General features: G+C 38.2%; 12 protein-coding genes and 1 non-coding gene across 13 annotated transcripts; 7 read left to right on the forward strand and 6 right to left on the reverse strand.

Moving 5' to 3' along the window:
- The first annotated feature begins 210 nt into the window (after positions 1-210).
- On the forward strand, positions 211-282 carry KLLA0_C05434r. Its single transcript has one exon. It is a non-coding gene; the product is annotated as a tRNA-Glu (tRNA).
- A 267-nt stretch (positions 283-549) lies between these two features.
- On the reverse strand, positions 550-1,221 carry KLLA0_C05456g (uncharacterized protein; the record flags this gene model as incomplete). The annotated part of the gene is made up of 1 exon (XM_452442.1): positions 550-1,221. The coding sequence occupies one exon, from the start codon at positions 1,219-1,221 to the stop codon at positions 550-552; it is 672 nt and encodes a 223-aa protein (XP_452442.1).
- A 598-nt stretch (positions 1,222-1,819) lies between these two features.
- ERV15 (Erv15p) lies at positions 1,820-2,227 on the forward strand (the record flags this gene model as incomplete). Its single annotated transcript, XM_452443.1, has 1 exon — positions 1,820-2,227. The coding sequence occupies one exon, from the start codon at positions 1,820-1,822 to the stop codon at positions 2,225-2,227; it is 408 nt and encodes a 135-aa protein (XP_452443.1).
- A 264-nt stretch (positions 2,228-2,491) lies between these two features.
- AME1 (Ame1p) lies at positions 2,492-3,370 on the reverse strand (the record flags this gene model as incomplete). The annotated part of the gene is made up of 1 exon (XM_452444.1): positions 2,492-3,370. The coding sequence occupies one exon, from the start codon at positions 3,368-3,370 to the stop codon at positions 2,492-2,494; it is 879 nt and encodes a 292-aa protein (XP_452444.1).
- A 2,056-nt stretch (positions 3,371-5,426) lies between these two features.
- Positions 5,427-7,049, forward strand: NGR1 (Ngr1p; the record flags this gene model as incomplete). Its single annotated transcript, XM_452445.1, has 1 exon — positions 5,427-7,049. The coding sequence occupies one exon, from the start codon at positions 5,427-5,429 to the stop codon at positions 7,047-7,049; it is 1,623 nt and encodes a 540-aa protein (XP_452445.1).
- Positions 7,050-7,769: 720 nt separating this feature from the next.
- MET8 (bifunctional precorrin-2 dehydrogenase/sirohydrochlorin ferrochelatase MET8) lies at positions 7,770-8,561 on the forward strand (the record flags this gene model as incomplete). Its single annotated transcript, XM_452446.1, has 1 exon — positions 7,770-8,561. The coding sequence occupies one exon, from the start codon at positions 7,770-7,772 to the stop codon at positions 8,559-8,561; it is 792 nt and encodes a 263-aa protein (XP_452446.1).
- Positions 8,562-9,063: 502 nt separating this feature from the next.
- OLE1 (stearoyl-CoA 9-desaturase) lies at positions 9,064-10,497 on the reverse strand (the record flags this gene model as incomplete). Its single annotated transcript, XM_452447.1, has 1 exon — positions 9,064-10,497. One exon carries the CDS (start codon positions 10,495-10,497, stop codon positions 9,064-9,066), a length of 1,434 nt encoding a protein of 477 aa, XP_452447.1.
- Positions 10,498-11,808: 1,311 nt separating this feature from the next.
- KLLA0_C05588g (uncharacterized protein) lies at positions 11,809-13,365 on the forward strand (the record flags this gene model as incomplete). Its single annotated transcript, XM_452448.1, has 1 exon — positions 11,809-13,365. One exon carries the CDS (start codon positions 11,809-11,811, stop codon positions 13,363-13,365), a length of 1,557 nt encoding a protein of 518 aa, XP_452448.1.
- Positions 13,366-13,930: 565 nt separating this feature from the next.
- KLLA0_C05610g (uncharacterized protein) lies at positions 13,931-14,482 on the forward strand (the record flags this gene model as incomplete). The annotated part of the gene is made up of 1 exon (XM_452449.1): positions 13,931-14,482. One exon carries the CDS (start codon positions 13,931-13,933, stop codon positions 14,480-14,482), a length of 552 nt encoding a protein of 183 aa, XP_452449.1.
- Positions 14,483-14,670: 188 nt separating this feature from the next.
- Positions 14,671-15,165, reverse strand: RAD6 (E2 ubiquitin-conjugating protein RAD6; the record flags this gene model as incomplete). The annotated part of the gene is made up of 1 exon (XM_452450.1): positions 14,671-15,165. The coding sequence occupies one exon, from the start codon at positions 15,163-15,165 to the stop codon at positions 14,671-14,673; it is 495 nt and encodes a 164-aa protein (XP_452450.1).
- A 589-nt stretch (positions 15,166-15,754) lies between these two features.
- Positions 15,755-17,176, reverse strand: PKP2 (protein kinase PKP2; the record flags this gene model as incomplete). Its single annotated transcript, XM_452451.1, has 1 exon — positions 15,755-17,176. One exon carries the CDS (start codon positions 17,174-17,176, stop codon positions 15,755-15,757), a length of 1,422 nt encoding a protein of 473 aa, XP_452451.1.
- Positions 17,177-17,725: 549 nt separating this feature from the next.
- HPC2 (Hpc2p) lies at positions 17,726-19,261 on the forward strand (the record flags this gene model as incomplete). Its single annotated transcript, XM_452452.1, has 1 exon — positions 17,726-19,261. One exon carries the CDS (start codon positions 17,726-17,728, stop codon positions 19,259-19,261), a length of 1,536 nt encoding a protein of 511 aa, XP_452452.1.
- A 129-nt stretch (positions 19,262-19,390) lies between these two features.
- On the reverse strand, positions 19,391-21,499 carry YBP1 (Ybp1p; the record flags this gene model as incomplete). Its single annotated transcript, XM_452453.1, has 1 exon — positions 19,391-21,499. The coding sequence occupies one exon, from the start codon at positions 21,497-21,499 to the stop codon at positions 19,391-19,393; it is 2,109 nt and encodes a 702-aa protein (XP_452453.1).
- Between the last annotated feature and the right edge of the window lie 37 nt (positions 21,500-21,536).

Raw genomic sequence — 21,536 nt, forward strand, 5'->3', positions numbered from 1 at the left:
AGATCTGAGGGACATTTTCCTCAACAGGAAAGGGCATACCCCTTACGAAAATACATTGTCAAATACCTATGGAACCATATGAGTAATTGAGGTTCCCTATCAAAGCTGGATTGCCATATGTACAAATTAACCATGACACCGGAATGGGCCTGTGACAGCATTCTCCGAACTTATACGAGTTATGTGACTTGCTCAGTATATCAATTATTATCCGATATAGTGTAACGGCTATCACATCACGCTTTCACCGTGGAGACCGGGGTTCGACTCCCCGTATCGGAGTATCTTTTTATTTGAAGCCTATCTACTTAGTAGATGAACGACCGTGTGATAAACTTGTTTCGACCGGAAAGACCGTCTCCTCAAATTCACAAAGCTCCAACCCCTACCTGTGACAACAGCATACCAACGTAAAATGTTTTTTTTTTTATTTCCTTAGTGCTTTAAAGTCCAATTGACTAACGATTAATACACAGTTATAAAATTTTGGACGACATGACTTATTTAACATTGCCGGATCTGGTTAGCTCACATGAGTAAGTGGTGTTTTTACGCCAACACTAAGGAATCTAACCTATGTACGGCTGTTGATACTTCCTTCTCTGTTCCGTCTAATAGCCATACCTGTGTTAAAATACACTCTTTCTCATGCGATACAATATTATTATTTAAGCGTTGCAAAGTGGATAAATTGCGGAAATGAAAGCTTGCCATTATGTGTTGGTACGATGAATGTGAAATGTAGTGATGCCATTTCTTGGGATCATTTCTTGGCAATTTCACAGAAATAGTGATAAATTCGAATCCACTTGAGTCAATGTCAAATAGTTCTGTGACTAGAAATTGAAATTTTTGAATGGTTGGATTAAAACCAAGGTTCCATTTAGTTGTTATACACTGTCTCTGGTCTGATATCTTACTGGCTTGGAAATTTAAAAGGGAAATGACACTTGATAAGTTAGACCCTATTTTATTCTTACCAAATATTTTGTTATAGCTTTGATAACCTTTCTTGCAACTGTCACTAACTGTAAAATCATTCCTGTTGTTACTCATAGCACTATTTTCATCTTGATAATTCTGGAACCCAGACTCATTATAGTCATTAAGCGTATGTATTGAAAGGGTAGAAGCATATGAATCTAAAGTATTGTAGCAATAATCAACGAATTCACCTTCATCATCATCATCAGAACAATTGATTAGCTCGGGTAAATCCATTTTCGTTTTCTCAATATAGCAATCTTTTAATGAACCTAATATAGGTATCCCACCAATATGTCATAAACCGTTTTGGTATCAAATAACAGTTTTATCTTTGAAGGATATTTAATTTGTGACACTGTTTAGCTTGAATGTATTATTGATAATTTCAACTGACGTAGAAAATAGTAGTTTCACTCCAAAATTTTTAGGGAGAAAAACTTGCTATGTAAGTTCAACAAGTTGACAAACGTCTGGGGTGTTCAGACCCATTGATAGATAGAACACACAGCACCAATGACGCTGTGTCGTCGCATTGGTTAGACCCGAAATGACTTTGACACGTATCCGGGTAACAACATAATTTGTTTCATTTTCTCTACGGTTCTCAGTATCAGGAAGTAAAAAAATGGTTTTAAATATGAAAAATGAAGCAAAAGAAAGATAAATGGGAAGTTGAAATCGCATAAAGTTGTGCATTGATGAATTACAAACTAGTAGAAAGGCTGAAGTAGCGATTATTCTCGAGTAGTGGGAAATACAGCTTACAAAACAAGCATCAGGAGACACTAAAAGTATAATCTAGTTGTTCGTTAGAGGCTTTTAAAGAAGAGAGATGGGTGTTTGGTTATTCATATTTGCTGTTATAGCTAACTGTGTGAACTTGTTTGCTCAAGTTCACTTCACAATCTTATACGCTGATTTGGAAGCTGATTATATCAATCCAATCGAGTTGTGTTCTAAGGTAAACAAATTAATTCTTCCTGAAGCGGCTCTTCATGGATTTATTTCATTATTATTCCTATTGAATGGATACTGGTTTGTATTCTTATTGAACTTAGGAATTCTAGCATACAACGGTAATAAGTTCTACAAGAAGCAGCAATTATTAGATGCCACTGAAATTTTCAGGACTCTAGGTAAGCACAAGAGGGAATCGTTCATCAAGTTGGCATTCTACTTGTTCCTATTTTTCTTCTATTTGTACAGAATGATCATGTCTTTGATTGCTGCCTCCGAGTAAGTTGTAAGAATATAAGGAAAAGGCAAAGGAAAATACTAGCTGATAACATAGAACCAATAATGTAATGAGGCTTTTGCGGTCCCTGTATTTATGTTATTTCTACAATACCTTTTCGTTGCGCAACCGTTATGTCCTTGTTTTATGGACTATGAACGGCTGGAAGACTGCGGCCGTTTCGACTCAATTCATCTATATCACTGTAGATATTGTTCACGTTAAATATATATACATATATACATGCTTGTGAACATTAGTATATGTTTCTCAACCAATGGTATTTTGTAAAGACTCATTCAATGTCTTTAACGTGGGTAGGAGGCCCTTTTTCGATTCGGTATCAAAGGTGGAAGTATCGGGAGGTAAATTATTGTTGATGATGGTATCGATCCTTTGAGATAGAATCAGTTCATTGATCCGTTTGAAGTTCTGCAATGCTACTTGTTCCTCAGATAATGCATTGTTCGGCCCCTCATATGAGCTGATTGCGCTTCGCACGTCCAATAGTGATCGTGATAAGGAATTTTTTAAGAGGGAAATCTGTTTTAATCTGTACAAAAGATCGTTATTGGACAAATTTAATTCTGAGATGGTAATAAGGTCTTCCTTGGATTGATGTAGGAACCATGTCAATATCTTGATTTCCAGCTTTAGTTTTAATCTTAATCTAGCAGAGCCAGCTCTGTTAAATTGCGAAGTTCGTTCTTCTATTGTTACTAGTATCACAGTTTCAAGCAATCTTCGCAGAACATCGATGGTAGCCATCGACGTAAGTGGCGTGGATAGTTGTGATAGAGTCATTGAATCAAACTGAGTCGTATCTATAACAAGATCAGATGTTTCCACCGGTGCGTTTACGGCAGCAACCTCATCACCAATCACGTGATCTATATCATCTTCGTTTGCCGTTGCCTTGTCCATCAAACCATCTCCTTGATTTAGATCGAAATCGTCAACACGATCCGGAGACGGTACTTGTATGTCAGGAAAACTCTGGTCGTCCTGTTCCGTCAATTGACTATCTGTAACCAAATCGCCATCTTCTCTCAACTCTGGTTCAATTACCACATCGTAATCAATAGTTCTTGAAGCACTACCACGCTGCCTGTACAGCAACTTCAAATGTCGTTGCTTCAAAGCATCCATGAGAAGTTGAGTAAAATTGGCTGACAGTGCTGGCTATCGGCTACATGTCGTGCTCTGTGCTGCAAAATAAACAACGCCTTGTTCTATACAGGATATAGTGTAAATGCCATAACCTGTAGGTAAAGGAAAGAGGAATATCATTTACGTGAACTGGGAATCACGTGACATCACGTGATTCCCAGTTCCTAAAACCGATTATTACGGCATTATCTGGGCCCCTTTGAAGGGGTAAGAATATTCAATAAGGCCTCCCAGCCGGTAGTAGGAAATCAATTCCAGATGCCGAGCGTTGAGGCTCTCCCCGAGATATACATGATACTAGGATCCATAGGCCAAGTGATGTCATATCCGAAAGGAAAGCTCATGCTGATAACTGGCTCTTTTTTCTTTATTTTGTTTTTTTTGCACTTTCCAATCTCCCGTCACTGGACATATCCAATAGTGATGGGGAAATCCAACCACCAACTAAATAATCTACAGGAACTACGCAGTTGCGGTTACGGGTTACTCTGAACAAAGTATTACCTAATGAGGCGAAGATGGATCAAGCTTCGGTTTCCTTTCAGCTATTTTTTCTTATTCATAAGCAACAAAAAGATGCCCAGGACCAAAAGGTCCAGAATACCGGTAAATAGAAGGTCTTTATTATGTCAGAAACGTGAACCGGGGAAACCTGAAACATCCGAAACACCATCGGTAAGAGAATTGGATCCCTTGTCAATTTCGTGTTCTGTACATCGTACTAGGTAATGATCTCAAGAAAAAAGAATACAAAGTGATGTAAGAACGCACACAGTATTACGAGTATGTGAAAAACAAGAAGAACCTGAATCTAGCGGATCCCCGTCTGTAGTTTTATTACTGTATTACAACTTGTAGCTTGTTGCCGGAAGTTCCTTGCCATGGGAAACGTTACGTTACGTCTTTTCTCATATTGCCATGTAAAACAAGGTACTGCCTTTGTTTTTCCCGTCTTTCTTTTCTTTTTGAATTGGCTTAGGCATTTCTAGTCCAATACGTTTGTGCTTGCGAATGCAATACGTAGTTTCATGCACATCGAAGTTTAATCCACCTGAATCGCCTGCGTAATCATGTACGGATAAAAATAAATACACACTATTATACAATCAGATAAATATTTGACTAATACTGGTATGTATGCATATATATATATACACTATATATATATATATAGTGTATACATAAAGTGTATATGTCCTTTGTGGGTGATAGCAACAAGTTGGACTATATTGTATATAATTGATCCAGATTTCAAGCTGATAAGTACGATAGAGGGGGATAATAAACAGCTGTTAGCCTATATATATTCTATTCCATACACTTTCAGCGCCGGTTTCTTTCCTTTTTGTTACTATTTTGCCTTTTTGTTTAGTGTATTTCACCAGAGAAGTTTCTTTGTTGACACATCATTACTGAACTGAGCCCTGTTTTTACAGAACTACAGTAAACGCATCCAATTCCGATCATTTGCACTGCCTGTAAGACGCGAAGTGCCTAGACTTGTACAATCAGCATATTAAAGGGAATCCAAGACAAGATATTCGTTCTCGGATCATAATACAACTTTAGCTCCTCTTCTTTGACTTGAATTTAAGGAAAATTCTGGTTTGCATCTGAGTTTTCGTCGTTCCACTACTTATTCTCCTTACGTTAGACTTTTCACGTTATCACTTTTTTGTCGTTTGTGCCTTTGTTACACAAGCAAAAGTGCACCAATAACGTTTAGTTTTGAGTATTCGCTTTGAGAAAGCTAAAAAATATAGAGATACACACATACGCGCGCCAATACGTCGTTCAACACGTTATTGAGTTTTCTTGTTTGGTATTTGACATTTGATATTTGATATTTTTTTATTGACCTAATTTGATTTGATTTGATTTGATTTGATTTGATTTGATTTGCTTTGATTTGATTTGATTTTTTATTATTCCCTTCCTCTTCTCAATTTGCTAACACACAGTTTCATTACGCATCCCATTGCTTTGAACAGTTAGAATATTCTTAAGATACGACCTTTTCCCATTTCAAAAAAAGATGCCGACTATTCCAGCACCACCAACAACCACTCTACAGTCTTCCAATGAATTACCTAGGACTTTATGGATGGGCGATCTTGATCCTGGGTTCGATGAGCTGATCATCGCTTCTATATGGCAGAGTCTTGGCAAATCTGTCAAGGTGAAATTGATCAAAAGTAAAACTAATGCTCTGGTCCCTATCAACAGTACTTCGATTCCAAATAATGCTTCCAGCAATGCGTTAGAAATAAACGGTGTCTCTTTCATTGATCCTAATAAGACAAATTTACATCATGCAGGTTACTGTTTCGTGGAATTTGAATCGTTTGAAGATGCGCAGCAAGCATTGACACTCAATGCTACTCCTATACCGAACATTTCATGTAACACAACCGCGTCTAAACGGACCAACGATGATGGCAAGAGGAAGTTCAGATTAAACTGGGCTAATGGTGCCACATTGCATTCTACCATTCTTCCGACTCCGGAATTTTCGTTGTTTGTTGGCGATTTGTCCCCATTCGCTACTGAAGCTGATTTGCTATCGTTATTCCAAACTAAGTACAACAGTGTGAAAACTGTAAGAGTCATGACCGATCCTATCACCGGTGCGTCGCGCTGCTTTGGTTTCGTAAGGTTTGCTAATGAAACCGAAAGAAGAAATGCATTAATTGAAATGAATGGTGTGCAATTTCAAGGAAGACAGTTAAGGGTCGCATATGCTACACCAAGGAATAACGTTGCTCAGCAACACCTGTCCGGGAATCTGGGCCAACAGCTGCATTCGAATATAATTCTTCAGCAACAGCAACAGCAACAACAGCAACAACAACAACAACAACAACAACAACAACAACAACAACAACAACAGCAGCAACAACAACATGAACAGCAATTACAGTTACAGCATCTACAACTACAACATCAACAGCAACAACAACAACAACAACAACAACAACAACATCATCATCATCATCAATTACAATTCCAAAATCATCACATTCAGCCACATCAGCAACAAAAAGCCCCCCCACTGATAAATCACCAAGTGGCACCCATGATGAATCAAACTGCTCCAATGCTCTTAGACACAGCTAATGTCTTAGTTTCTTTGCAAATGCCTCCACCGCAGGCCAATCCTTCAGTTAATGATGTAATACTCACTGGAAATAGTAATGGTACGACCGGTTCCTCCACAACAAGTAATTCCAACAGTAACTACTCAATTAATAACAAACAGAACAACAACTTCGATGTTAATAACCCCAACGGGTTGTCTGTGTATTCACCAACTTCCTCCTCAACCACAACAGTAAACAATAATGCGATGAACGCTGGGGTCTCTTCTACCACTGTATTTGTTGGTGGTTTGAATCCAAATATCAATGAGCTACAGCTTTTTGAGCTTTTTAAACCTTTTGGTACCATCACTGATGTAAAGATTCCTCCTGGTAAACAATGCGGATTTGTCAAATACAACGAAAGATTGGAAGCAGAAGCTGCAATCAATGGATTACAAGGGTTTATCATCATGGGCTCACCAATCAGGCTTTCATGGGGCAGACTAAACTCAAATTCAGCATCAGCTTCAAATGCAACAACAACAACAGCTCCTCCTTCATCCTACTTGTACGTTTAGACACAAAAGAATTATTAATAGACTCGAACAAGCCATTGTTGTTTGTTTGTTGGACTGTATGTTCCTCGTTCTCACTCTAATATTAATCAAAAAACTCATCCCGGTACAGCCCTTCACTTAATTGTTTTTATTTAATATTCTACTATCATTCGTTTAACTTCTTTTATTCTATCAGTACCATTAGGCAGCCGTGTTTGCATATGCTCGATGAGTATTAGTAAATAAAAGCCTAATTATGTCATTTAAAACTTCTGCCGTTAATATCAATCAAAAATTTCTGAATTAATACATTTAAAAGGGATGAGTATAGCATTGGATAATTCTTGATATCAATGATCTTGTCAATTCTCAAATTCGTAGTTATTTCTCACACTGTATAGCCTTATGCAATTTTTGAAGCTTAACTATATTTTATTAATATCACGTGGATTTGTATACCTTTTTTATATCAAAGCCCTTGTTAACACTGGAATACACACTGAGTTTGAGATGAAAACAATTACTTACTTATGATTCAATTTGATAAAATAAACCAATAAAATGGAGTATAAAATCAGGAAAAGTGTATGTACGAAGGCGTAACGGAGAATTGACCCCGAGATTATTGTAGTTCTGCTCAAAAGAGTATTTAACCTCTGAAGTCCCCTATTTCAATAAATGAAATAAGGAGTACCTTACAATTAATAGCGCTTCCAAACTTTTGATACACAGAAACGAAAAATGCTCCAATTGAGCCATAAACTAGACGGAAGACATATCTTGTTAGTGGGATGCGGTGAAGTAGGATATACCAGAGTGTTGAAACTTTTACCGACAGGATGTAAACTAACAATTATATCCCCAGAAATCCATCCCAAATTAACAGATCTAGTCAATAACGATCAATATCAACCAGGCCAGATCTACAAGTATTTGGCGAGGAACTTTGAAGAAGATGATTTGGTGATGTACGGTAACAATCAAGTAAGTAAAGTTGAAGATTTGAATAAACCGCTAGGATTTCATATGGTTTTCACTTGTCTTCCGGATCTAAAATTGAGCACTCGTATTTACCAGTTGACAAAATTGAAACTTGGCATGGGTACTTTATGCAACGTTGCAGACCAACCACCATTATGTGATTTTTATTTTGGAGCAAATCTCAGGCTAGGAGATGAAAATTTCGGTCTATCAATTATGATCAGCAGTGAGGGAATGTCTCCCAGGTTCACGGCTTTATTCAAGAAAGAATTATTGTCAAGGTACGGTGATTATCCAATTAAAGAATGTGTGGGGAAACTAAGTGAGGTTAGGGAAAGGGTAAGAACGACATCAGAGAAATATTTAGACCAGTTCGATAATGATAATGCTCAGTTAATTAAATTCCGCATGGAATGGCTAAAGGCATTAACGGATAAGATGGGAATAGAGTGTTACAAACTCGATACAGATAAAGTGATAAAGCTTTTTGAAGATATGATTAAGACTAAGAGGTTTGAGTTGAAAGACGTTCCAGAAAACTCAATAATGTGATGTTAAAAAGCATAAACAAAGTATGATGTGTGTATAAAAATTTAAATAATGATATGAAAGGAGAAAAAAATACAGATCAGAACTATTGCTACAGATATAGAAGCAATAGTCTCTTTGATATATGCTTCGAACAGTTAACGTCGCTCGTTCAGTTGATCTCCCATTCTAATAAGTTGTATAATGGCCCAAGTGGTACTATTTTTTTTAAATTTTTTCTTGTGTTTCCTCTGTAATAATACTCATATTGTATTGTACTGTGTATTTTTTTTTTGGTATGTGGTTAGGTTATTTTTTTGATAAAGATGAATGATAATGGATAGACAAGTTAACAAAAAAATAGGGATGTAGCGGAGGAAAGTCCGACAAAGCAGCCATCCATCAAGACGGCTTCATTGACGTTTATCTAGAACGGGAACCAATGCATTTGTTCGTGATGTAGGAGTAAAGGGATAATGCCCGAAAGAAATAATACAAATAAATATTATGTTATTTGTGATTTTTTCTACTTCTTTTCGTAAACTTCACCTCTTCTTGCGGCGAACTTAGCAGCTTGATCAACATTGTCCTTGACCACAGCGATTCTCATGGTAGCCAAGATGTTGTGAGCGGCGTTAGAATGCAAGTAGACACCACCGTTGAAAGCCTTAGTAGCATCTTTACCCAATGAAGCCTGAATCAAAGTCTCACCGCCTGGGTGTTCAGTGATATATCCACTAACATCGTGGACGATACCCGAGATGACGACCAAACCGTTATTAGATTTCAATTTTTCCATGAATTCGTCCTTATCCCATACAGGCAATTTTGACAATGGAGACCCCCAGTTCAACTTTGATCTTGTACGGTCCAATTTCTTTTGTTGTTGTTGAACCAAACCTTGTTGGATAGCGTTTTGAGAGAATTTTTTCAAGTCATACGATAGACCAAACAAAGAAGTTAAGTAGATCAGAACCTTGGTTGGATCGTATTGGTACCATTTGATAGCGTTACGGTAATCGGTTGGGAATTCGTGGTGGAAATTATGGTAACCTTCACCGAAGGTGACCAAAGCAGTGATCCAGTTATCTCTTGGAGTTCTTCTATCATCGAAAGGTTGGTCACCCAAGTAATGAGCCAAGGAGTTGATACAGAAAGTAGCTTGTTGGATAGCGCAGACCCTTAGAACACCCCCGTAAATCAAACCGCCCCAAAAGTCGTTCCACATGTAATGACAGAATAAAGCGGGCAGAATGAAAGCAGAGAACAACATCAATGGGATATAGTTTCTGTGTTGCCATCTGACGATCCAGTCATCTGTTAAATCAGCGATATCGGCTCTAGCTCTGTGCTTTGGGTTTGGTTGCAAAAGCATCCATCCCATATGAGAGTACCAAAGACCACGTCTTGCGTCGTATGGATCTCTAACTGTATCGGTATAACGATGGTGAATTCTGTGTGAGTGACTCCACCATTTGATGGAACCTTCAACACTAGCGGCACCGAACACGGCGAAGAATAAACGCAATGGCCAGTGTGCAGAGTAAGCCCTGTGAGCCCACAATCTATGATAACCACCTGTAATAGAAATACCACCGATACAGTAGTAAATCATCGAGAAGATCAAAATCTCATGTCTTAATGGCACACGACCCGATAGTGCCATGTAAACACCATAAAGAGGGATAGCCACCACCAAGATTAAGTTCAACCAGTTCAAATGCAGATGCCAGTTATTCAGAGTCCATGGCAACTCACTAATATGTCTTTTGTTCTTATACTTTTCCTTTTCCTTCTTATCTTGTTCCAATAGGTAATCCATATTAGAGTCATTCTCAAAATCAACGTCCGCCATCTGTTTAGACCCCATCAATGACCCAAGCCCGTTAACAACACGGACGGACTTCTTATTGGCCCCTGCGGCCAACACATTAGCGTTCACTAAATCCACTTGCTCCATGATGAAAAGAGAGGCTAGTAGTATTCAGACACTTGTTCTTTGTTTCTTCCTTACTTCTGGCACTTATTTCCGTATACCAGAGACACACTAGACACACAATACCTGAAATACGATGGGTTGAGATTGGTGGTTTGGCTAAGTCAAACAAATTAAAACAAGAATTAATAAGGATGAGGATGAGTATCAAATGTCTGTGATTCCATTCCTACATATATATATATATATATATATAGATTAAAATAAAGTGTTTTAGTGTGTGAAAAAAAAATAGTGCTAGTAAGTGCGAGAAAGCAAAAAAAAAAAAAAAAGGGACGGAACTCTACATAGAAAAAGCTCAACAAATTGTCCTGGACCGAAAGAAGATCACTCATAAAACCTTCAATAAACGGTATTCAATCAATATTCAGTGGCAGTAAGGGTGTTCAAATCGACTGATTTGAACACTCTCGATTACAGGTACTAAACGAGACACAACACCACCATATGTCACTCTGCTAGCACAAGCTGTGTAATCTGGTATCTGGAACGTCTCTAATCTCTTGTCACATCTGCATCGATTGTTGGGTTAAAATTTCCCAACCTCGTTGCGTTATTCTTGGTACATTGGCTGAGGCATGCAAATGATGAGAGAGGGCCTAGGCTAATGTCTGTGGGAAAGGAAGGAAAAGCTAAACTTCTGGATTCCTTTTGGACAGAAGGATGTGCAGTGTGTAAAGCGATAACCGATATTAACGAAAGGGATGGCCTGAGCGAAATCCAACAGATTTCCTTTCTTTTTGGGGCAAAGGGAAGGGGCAGGGGGCAGGAGGGCAGGGTAAGACCGATAAAAAGCTGAGATCTAGAGAAAAAAGTCCGTAACCACGTGACTCTTCCGGAGTCACGTGGTTACCTTTTAACTTACCCGCACTTGCTACATTTCCCCAGGCTTACCCGGCCAATCGTATCTATCTTTTTTTTTTTCCCCAGCCCTTGTCGTATCCCTGTCCCTGCCCCCCCTTTGATGATCAAGAAAATTTTCGTTCACGTTTTCTTTCTTTTACCCTTTTACCTGCTTACGATGTGAGTAGTCAGTGAAATGCGATGTGTGATTGCCGGGTCCAGCATGTATTAGAGGTAAAAAAAAAATGAATAAAGCTTTTTTAAGTTAAGAAATTAAATCCAATAATTAAAACTATGTCTAATAAGGTAGTCTAGTCTTAACTGTTTACAAGGGAAGTAGCAATTCTAGTAGTAATTTCTCAGCAACTTCTTACGATTCACCTGAGGAAAAAAGATAGTAGTAACTTGTTTTGTCGACCAACATATTTTACCATGCAGTCTTCAGGTTCTAGTGCTTCTAGCAGCAGACATGTTTCTATCGTGGAACTTTTGTCCACTCCGCCTAATGCAGGTGTTCCTTCTAATTCGGCAGCACCATCTTCTTCTTCAAGGGTAGCAGCACAAGCGCAGGTACAATCGCAATCACAATCACCAAAGTTATCAGCAACAGCAGCAGCTGCCGCTGCAGCCACTGCTGATAACTTTGGCAATGGTAACAGCAATTTCGGTCAAGCAGGGGCCGGGACCCCTGCTGGTTCGCATATACACCATGGGTCGGATGCAGAAAGTATTAGCAGTATTAGCAGTGCTAGCACGACCAGCATGCATTGTCCGCTCGAACGTACTGGCAGTGGTACCGGTTCTGGTTACGTTCCTGGTCCCAATTCAGATGTTCCAATATCTCCATCTCTATCAGCAGTAGATACGCTACATTCGCATTCAGTGTCAAGAACAAACTCTGAATCGTCGTTCGACACTCAATTGTCCAGAATCCACACTACGAAGTGGCAACTGATCCCATTGTCGCAGTTGGTCGAACAGAACAAATTGATTTTTATTGATGGTTCTATTTCCGTGGAGGAAGCCTTTAACACGTTGGTGAAATACAATTTGACGTCTTTACCTGTGGAAAACTCTCCTGATGATATCGACTGTTTAACTTTTGATTATAACGATTTGAACTCGTATTTGTTGTTAGTGCTCAATAAGATTACCGTTAATAACCCGGAAGTAACAAGACAGTGCCAATTGGGACATCCGGTACCCGTAGGGGAAATCATTAAATTGACTCCGAAAAATCCATTTTATAAATTGCCGGAACAAGAGAACTTATCCACTGCAATGATGATCCTTGGTTCAGGTGTCCATAGAGTCGCCATCACAAACCAGGAAAATACTAAGATTACAGGTATCCTTTCACAAAGAAGATTGATCAAATATTTGTGGGATAACGCTAGATCATTCCAAAACTTTGAACACCTGTTCCAAAAATCTTTGAAAGATTTGAAAATCGGTGTTCTAGATACTCATACTAAACCTACCTCGAGACAATCAAGAGTGATCTCCATTCAAGGCGATGAATTGTTGATAATGGCCCTTTTCAAAATGCATACGGAAAGAATCTCGTCCATCGCGGTAATAGACCCGCAAGGTAACCTTTTGGGAAATATTTCGGTCACAGACGTCAAGCACATCACAAGAACTTCCCAATATCCGTTGTTACAGAATACCTGTTTACATTTCATAAGTGTTATCCTAGATAAGAGAGGTATTGAAATGGGTAAAGATTCATTCCCTATCTTCCATGTTTACCCTACATCTTCTCTTGCAAGAACAATTGCCAAGTTGGTCGCAACAAAGGCTCACAGATTGTGGATCGTACAACCTTCCGGAGATACTCCAGTAGATAGCGAAAAGGATAAACGTTCCGGGAAACTCATCGGAGTGGTCTCATTGACGGATATCTTAGGGTTATTGGCAAGACATCAAACTGAATTCAAAAGAGTCGATCCACTTGCTGCTAGAAGACAAAGAGGAAGCATCGTATGATACATATGTGATTATAATTTTTTCACCAGAGTCAAAAATCAATCGTACCTATAATCACTTCTTCTTAACTTCTATTCCTATCGGATCCCCTTTTTTGGCCTTGGTGAGCCATATTCTCTTTTCTAACAGGAACATTATTCACCAGCAATATTTATCGTGATTTATTACTACTTCTCTTTAGGCAGTTGTGGTTAACTTCGCATGTACATTTAATTTCATCTTTCCTCCCTTTTATCTTTTCATCGAATAGGCTCGTTCTTATTTAGGTACACTATATTATAGTTTTAGATATTATATTGTAACAGTAGATCATAATTAGGACTATGGGACGAACCAGAAATTCATGTTGTACAGATTCAAACAACAGGTAGTCCATTATTCCCTCTTCTCTACAAAAGCATTCTGGAGTTAGTTAGCTTTACCCATTATCAATTACCAATTTGATCTTGACGAAGAAAAATGAATATTTAAGCTTACATTATACTTTTGGATATACTGATGTTTGAATGATTAAGGAAGGGGAAAAACGGCAGCACAAACTTATAAAGCACCAATTAAGAAGGAGATGCCACGTCCGGTACCCAAGTCTTTACTGCTACGTCAAGCCAGACGTCTTTCTCCGGCAACTCAAGCACCAACCCCAACATTAGGTGCTTTAATATCACAATTCACACTTTCAGATAATTTCGATGAGACAACTTTAGAAGAACAATACGAACAACTGAAGCCTCTTCTGACCAGTATAACATTGACAAATGTGCCCTTTGACACCTGGACTTCCAATGATATTAACGTACTAAAACACCATCTTGATGCAAAGGCACCGCTGCCTTGGAAATTTTTAACCGATGACGAAAAACGAGTGTGGTATCTTTTGGGGTTTGGAACTTGGGGTCCGCGGAAAGAGTTCAATAAGGTAAAACCTAATGACATTCAGTGGAATGCGAATGCTAAGGTAAGTTCCAATCAAAGCGATGTTCCTAAGGTGGTGACACCTATACCGATTTGTTCAAGTGACAGAATCGAATGGGAAAAGAAAAAGAGACAACTAGATCCGCTAACAATATCAGTGGGCGTATTCGCCTCGATGATCACTCTCACAGCATTCCTTGTATAAAGAACTATTCGCATGGATATGACAATTTGTCATTTTGATTAAAGCGGTAACGGGTTGAGATTATTATGTAGATATTTGTATGCGTATATATATATATATATATATATATATATTTCGTGTTACTTGGATGCTTCTCGCTCACAAGGAATACTCCGGTTTAAGAAATTGGATCTAATCAATTTCGATTATCATTCTTCATCTTCGTCTTCGTCTGCCATGTCTTCCATATCATCTTCCCATGACTTTTCTACGGTCTCTTTCACACGTTTCACGTACTGAGATTTGTGATCCTGGAATAAAGTTGCTGCTTCAACGTTAGCAGGCGATGCAGGATTGGGATCATTAAATAACGACTGAATTGACGTTAGAATCGATGCAACGTCATATGTCGGAGTCCATCTATTCTGAAGAATGTCCAAGCAAATCTCACCATTGGCATACACGTTAGGATGGAACATCTCACTCAAGAATTTGACGTGCGGCGGTTTATTTGGATATTCTTCATCGAATTCTAGTAATAATCTAAACGTTCCATCTTCATACGGCGTATCTGCGGGGCCGATAATCATTGCATTCCAGATCATCACATTATCAGGTAGCGGCGACGCAGATACGCCTGGTGGCGAGTCTTCTTTCATTCTTTTGAAGTCTCTCATCAACCTCCTCCTAGCTGGCGTAGACATATTGTAGTATTCTTTCTTAAAACTTATTCCCTTAACACTTAAACAGGGTTCTTGAAAAGTGGCTATAATTTCGTTTAACCAATATTCAATGATTAATTTCTATCAGTACAATGACAATGTTTAACAAACGTCAGTGGTTCCTATAATATTTCGGTTTCCCAGTTGTAAGACTATCCTCTGCTATATCCCACTAATTGTTCAACCAGAGACAAGTTCTTAATAATTATTCGTAATCGGCGTCTCTTATTTCTACAGGAAATCTCAATTCAGTAAAATCAATTTTAAAGAACCACAATAGTATATTTCTTAACGAAAGTAGCTCCAGTAACAAATAATCAAACACACAGAACACTACTTGCCGTGTCTTTAACCACTGGCACCTTTCGTTTAGTCCAATAGTTATTCCAAACGCATCCTGTATCTATTTCAACTTTCTTTCGAAATGTGGCGAAATCTATTTGTGCGGGTAATAATAAAACGCTTTCCTATGCCAAACGACCATAAGTCATCGAATGATGATATAAATAAGTAAATATCGGTATATAGAGTGGTTACTATACATTACTATAAGCATTGCTAACTTGGTTTACTAAACTCTATCCAATTGCAATTTGTCCGTATGCCTCATCAAATTTCCTAGTTTGAGAACGGTATCGGTACCGTAACCTTGAATAGAATGTACGGTCAAATCACCGTTCCAATATTCGGCATATACTTTGCATAGTGCGAGACCAATTCCAAGTTTATATCTGGGAGATCGTTTGAGAAGCTCCATTAGCGGTTGTCCAACTTTAAATTTACCTTTCGTCAAATTGTTTTCTGACATCCGATCTAGCGATGTTTGTCTGTAACGATCTGATTTTAGATGAGCACCGTTAGAAGAATCATATAACGACAAAGTCTGCAATCCAGGCAAGTGATGGAAGTTGTCTAGGGATTGCTTGGCTAGCTCTTTTGATTTACCAAAGGACCATATCTGCTTATCAGAATGTGGCACTCCACCACCTCTATCACTGATTCTGAAAAGATAACTTTGGTCATTCGATATTATAGTTACTGTCACCGGAGGTGCCTTTTCTAGTCCCAATCGTATGGTCTCCTTGACAGTCACTTCGTAGCTGTTTCTTAAGATTTCTCCCAATAGGAACTTTAGATGCGATGGTAGGAAATAGAATTCTAGTTCAGTGTCCCCGTTGATAATCAATTCGGGCATCTTGATGCCCGCAAAATACATATTATTGATGTATGCCTCACATACTTCCCTCGCACCGTTCAAGTACTCCTTGGCGTTACATTTTTGGAAAATATCTCCCAAAACAAGTGTGTTTTCCTTCTTTCCACTTAAATAATTGGATGTGATACTCAAATGTTCTTCTACGATCAACCTTCTACTAATCCGGGCTCTCAATAAATCCGAAATCAATGCATCCATTTTATCCTGAGGGTACAAATCCAGGATTCTACATTCCAAAGCACCCATAATCAAATGAGGCAAGTTCAAAGAGTTGAAATCTGATAAAATCGCATGTAGAAACTGACAAAACTTCAAATTGTCCTTCTCGTCCTTGATCTCCGGGAACTTTCTGAACCTTTCAAAGATGTTATAATATGATTCATACACCTGATTGAAATGGAAATTATTCACTACATCGAAAGGCAAGTTTTGCAATAGGTCTAATTTATGTGCGATACGAACACATAGCTCCTCTTTCACAAATTTCCCAGAAGAAATAATTTTCATCTTCGTTAACTTACTTGAGTCATCGTAATACTGCGCCAACTGTTTCAACGACATTGGATGTGGTTTCTTCTGCAAATACTTCTTAACCAAGACATTATCATTATGGTAGTAATGGTACTGGTTGATATATTTTGATTCTGTGGGATATGCGCTTAAAGTGCTGGAAATGTAGGGTGCAAGCTCATTGATGGACCTCGTTGCAGAATACCGCGAAAAATCAGGCACCTGCGATATATCCAATACTTTCCTTACAACGCTATTCCGTGACATGACAGAATGGTGTGATGAATTAAATTGGATAGTGTTGTATTAATGGTGAATCAATTTTTGCTCCTTCCGTATACAGTTGATCATTTTTGACTCATCTCATCTTTACTCCAATTCCTTTATTTCATCTTGTAAAGTTCCCTTTGAAAGGTTTATTTTTCTTTTGGTTTGGCATGAAAAACCCAAATCAAAACTAAAACCAAATATCAATTGATTGAAATTAACGGAATTTGCGAATACTTCTGATTATGTGTTTTCTAATAGATTTTATTATAATTTAAGTTAGATCAACAACTCCTTCAATATATTTGAATATTAAATTACATTATAACCTACAAGGTGGTAGATAACCGTACGATATTTGGTGTGTTCTATTCATTGAACTAAGTATGTTTTCTTTTCACAAGACATCCAATTCTGTCAAGAAAACCCAAATTCCAGAGTTGCGAATATCTTGAGATGGCTTTTACAATTGTTTACTAACCATTTATATACTGATAGGGATTCCCTGATCTATTATACAATACAGTGGGTGATATTAAGAAGGAAAAAATGAATGAAGTAACGGCTTCAGATAATAATTCGGCTTCCAGCTCAACGTCAGGTTCTACATCTGCCCTAACTGATGAACAACCTCCAACAAAGAAGATGAAAGTTGTTCCAAATATAGCAGAAGAATTAGCAAAGAATCGGTCACCTCCATTGAGTAACTCACATAATAACGTTAAGAAGCAGATATCGATATCATCTTTACTATCGGACCCTCAGCCTCCTAAACCAGTAATCCGTGCTCCTACAATTATTCTTCCCTCACAGCGACCAGGAACATCCAACATTGAAGAAACAGATACAAATGATATCTTAATTGCCAGAACGAAGTCTCCGGTGAGTGTTCTACTGGATAGACCTCAAAGCAATACACAAAATCCAACAGATTCACACGATAGAGGGTTAACGATACCGGTTACCAGCATCGATACGCTGCTGAAAAACGGATCAGCAATGAGTACTGCTCCTGCAACGGATTCTACGAATGCAGCTTTGAAGATTAATGGTGATGGTGATTCAACTAAAATCGAGCCTGCGTCAAGTACGACGTCATCTACGAAAGACCAAAAGACTAAGGGGAAAACAAAGGAGGAGACTAATAACAAAGTACCGAGGACTACAGCAAAGAATACGAAGAGCGCGGCATCAAAATCAGCAAAAAATTCTAAAGCGACCACTGCAAAGAATAAAAAGGAACCAGTAAAGAAGGATTCAAGAGCAAAACAAGATAACAAGAATAAGCAGGATAACAAACCTAAATCGGAAAGTTCAACTCCTGGTAGTACTATTGCAACACTAAGCAACAACACACCGGAGGTTTCAGCACTTAATGAAACTAAAGTAAAATTAGAGCAAACAGAATTGGAAACAGCAGACAATAAGGAAGATGCTAAAAAAGACAAGTCAAAGAAGAAAAAAGTCGAAACGCCAAGGAAACTTGTTCCGGCACCATCTATCAAATCGCCAAAGGTAACATCAATGGAAGTTAACGGGAAGCCGATTGTTGTACTTGATATTCCACTTCATGATGTGTCCAGTAACGACTATCTCGATGAAAACGGTCAAGTTGTTTTCAATGTATATAATTTGATTCAGGAAAAGTACGGCAGTCAATTGAACAAAGCTAAACGAAATTTGATGGTAGATCTGAATGATGACGTTGAAGCAGCAGAAGATAATGAAGGAGAAGAAGCGGCAGATATTGAGCACGGTGGTGAAGATGATGATGACGATGACGACGATGACGATGAAGAAGAGGAAGACGATGTTGCTGCATCTGACCCGTCAAAGAACAAAGATAATTCGGTTTCACCAAAGAAAAAACGCCCACATCCTTTGAAAGGTAAAAGCAGAATCGGTAAATATGATATCGAAGACCCATTTATTGATGATTCTGAATTATTATGGGAAGAGCAAAGGGCTGCAACTAGGGATGGTTTTTTTGTTTACTTCGGTCCTTTGATTGAAAAGGGACAGTATGCCAGTTTCCAAAGAGTTGACGGTACGATGAAGAAAGGTGGTATCAAAAATCCAAAATAAGTGGAAAGTTATTCAAGAGTTGTATATTTGTATATATATATATATATATAATCATTTCAACGATTAACGTGAATCAGAAAAAGTATCATTCTAAAAACCTGAATCTTGGTTGTCATCTAATCTTTTATTTTACAATTTTGAAGAGATTGAAGCCACTGTGGAGACAAGCAATGAATAGTGAGGTTCATCTTTGTCACCGACCTTCTCATTCTTTATAAGTTTATCGTTGACTGCATCACAAATCTCCTTCAGAAACACGGAGTCCCATTTGGTGAGGAAAGCATTGAGGAAATTTAGATAAGTTAACAAAGTTTTCACTTTTTTAGACTCTGGATCAGCGGCGCATGAGTCAATTGCCAATAGGGTGATACTGTGTAGTGTTGCGATTCTATCATCATTGAGCAACATATATGCTCTGGATGGGAGTGGAGGAGGAGAGTTTTTGATCTTAAGTTTTTCCATGTCTTTCGCTAGATCGTCTTCATCTGATTTCTGAGGTACTTTTCTCTCATGTTGCATCATGTCTTTCAAAATCGCTAAAGCACAACATTTAGCCTGTTCGTAGGGACAACTCAATAAAGTGTCTCTGATGAAGTTAAATGCAAAATCTTCAGGGAGCAAGCAAAGAATTCTGGTGAGTATACTGAATTGTGTCCTTCTCAGGTTATCATTTATTTGAAGGCAAGCACGAATCAATTCTGTTTGTAGATACACTGTGATAATATAAGATGGGAGATCTTTTAGCGAATCCATTAAATCATGAGTTGAGTTGTTAGTTAGAGCGAATAGTATCCACGTTCTGGCAAGGTCATGAGAGCTTCTGTTTTCAAACAGTGCTGAAAACATAGATGGGGTAACAAACCTCAAGTACATGTATATAGCCTCTTGTAGTGTAATCTTAGCATCAGAAGGTGGCAAAAAGTCCTCGTTAGAGAAGGATCGCAATATAAGGATTCCAGCCGGATCTAATAGAATTTCCTTCACGTTAGCAATCTTTTCCACTTCATAAGTATATGCTAACTGATATACGAAGTTAGTGATTTCCTTCAATTCTTCATCCGATTTAATTTCCGAATCCTTTGGTAATGAGCGATAGATGCGCACGGATTCATCTACACATAGTCGCTTAAACTCTGCGGAAACATCGATATCAAAAGAAGTTGCCAACTGATAATATCTGGAAAGAATATCAGTTAATTGACCAAGATACTCAGAACTCGTTGATAAAGTAGGTATACCTTGAAGGTGAGAGTGATAATTCAGTAAACTAATACATGTTCTCGCCTTTAGTAGTTGATGTAAGGCAGATGTCAATATGTTGCAGAGAAGCTTCCTTTGCAAGACTTCTTCAGATACTTTGATTTCTTCTAGTTCTTCTGCAGAGACTTGTTTATCAGCATCAGGAGGTGGAGAAGGCGGGATGTAGCCTCTGATGAAGGAATATAACCTACGAAGGATGAAAAGGCAATCGTCAACATCTTCATTATTTTGAAGATTGAACCTAGAGAAAGCTTCCACCGCTTCACTTAAAAATTTCGATGGATGTAGTGTCACAATACGTTTCAATGTGCTACCCATCAACTCAATAATCGAGTAAAATCTCAATTCAGTGATGACTTCCTGAGGTAATCTGCCGTAAAAGGCATATCCTTCTTTCAAATCAGGAATAGATTCATTAGCAGATTTAGGTGTTGGCGAATCCTTGACAGCATTCTTCTCTTCCTCTTCTTCAGTTTTATCACTAGAACCCTCATCCTCTGTGTAAGTTTCATCACCGGAATCCTCATTCTCAGGATCCATAACTGGTTCTTCCTCCACAATGAACCTCACTAGTGACTCATCATTAATCCGTAGGCTGCTCATTAGCTCACATCCAGCAAAGAAACACTCTTTTGGGTTACCGAACAATGCTACTTCATTAAAACATTTCATGATCACAGTCAAAAACTTCTTGGAACGATCAGCACCAAGGTGATTATTATTGCCCCAATGAATGAATTTGATCAAAATTTTGGGCAAATCCCACCCAATTTCATACACTACATCTTTATTCTGTTGTAAAAGGGATAGGACTTCACTCAAATATTCATACTTTTGTTCTAAACTTCCCTTGAAGTTCACTTCTTCAGAATAAAGGTCCAAGATAGTAACAAGGGTGATTATATCACTCTTCTCTTCCACAAAAGCTGTGAGTAACTTTTCCTCAATCTCTTTGAAACGTTCAACTTCTAAAGGCATCTTGAACTCACAACGAATATAGTTTTTGGTACAAGTT

This window comes from Kluyveromyces lactis (genome assembly GCF_000002515.2).
Source record: "Kluyveromyces lactis strain NRRL Y-1140 chromosome C complete sequence".
In the NCBI taxonomy this organism is placed as follows: domain Eukaryota; kingdom Fungi; phylum Ascomycota; class Saccharomycetes; order Saccharomycetales; family Saccharomycetaceae; genus Kluyveromyces; species Kluyveromyces lactis.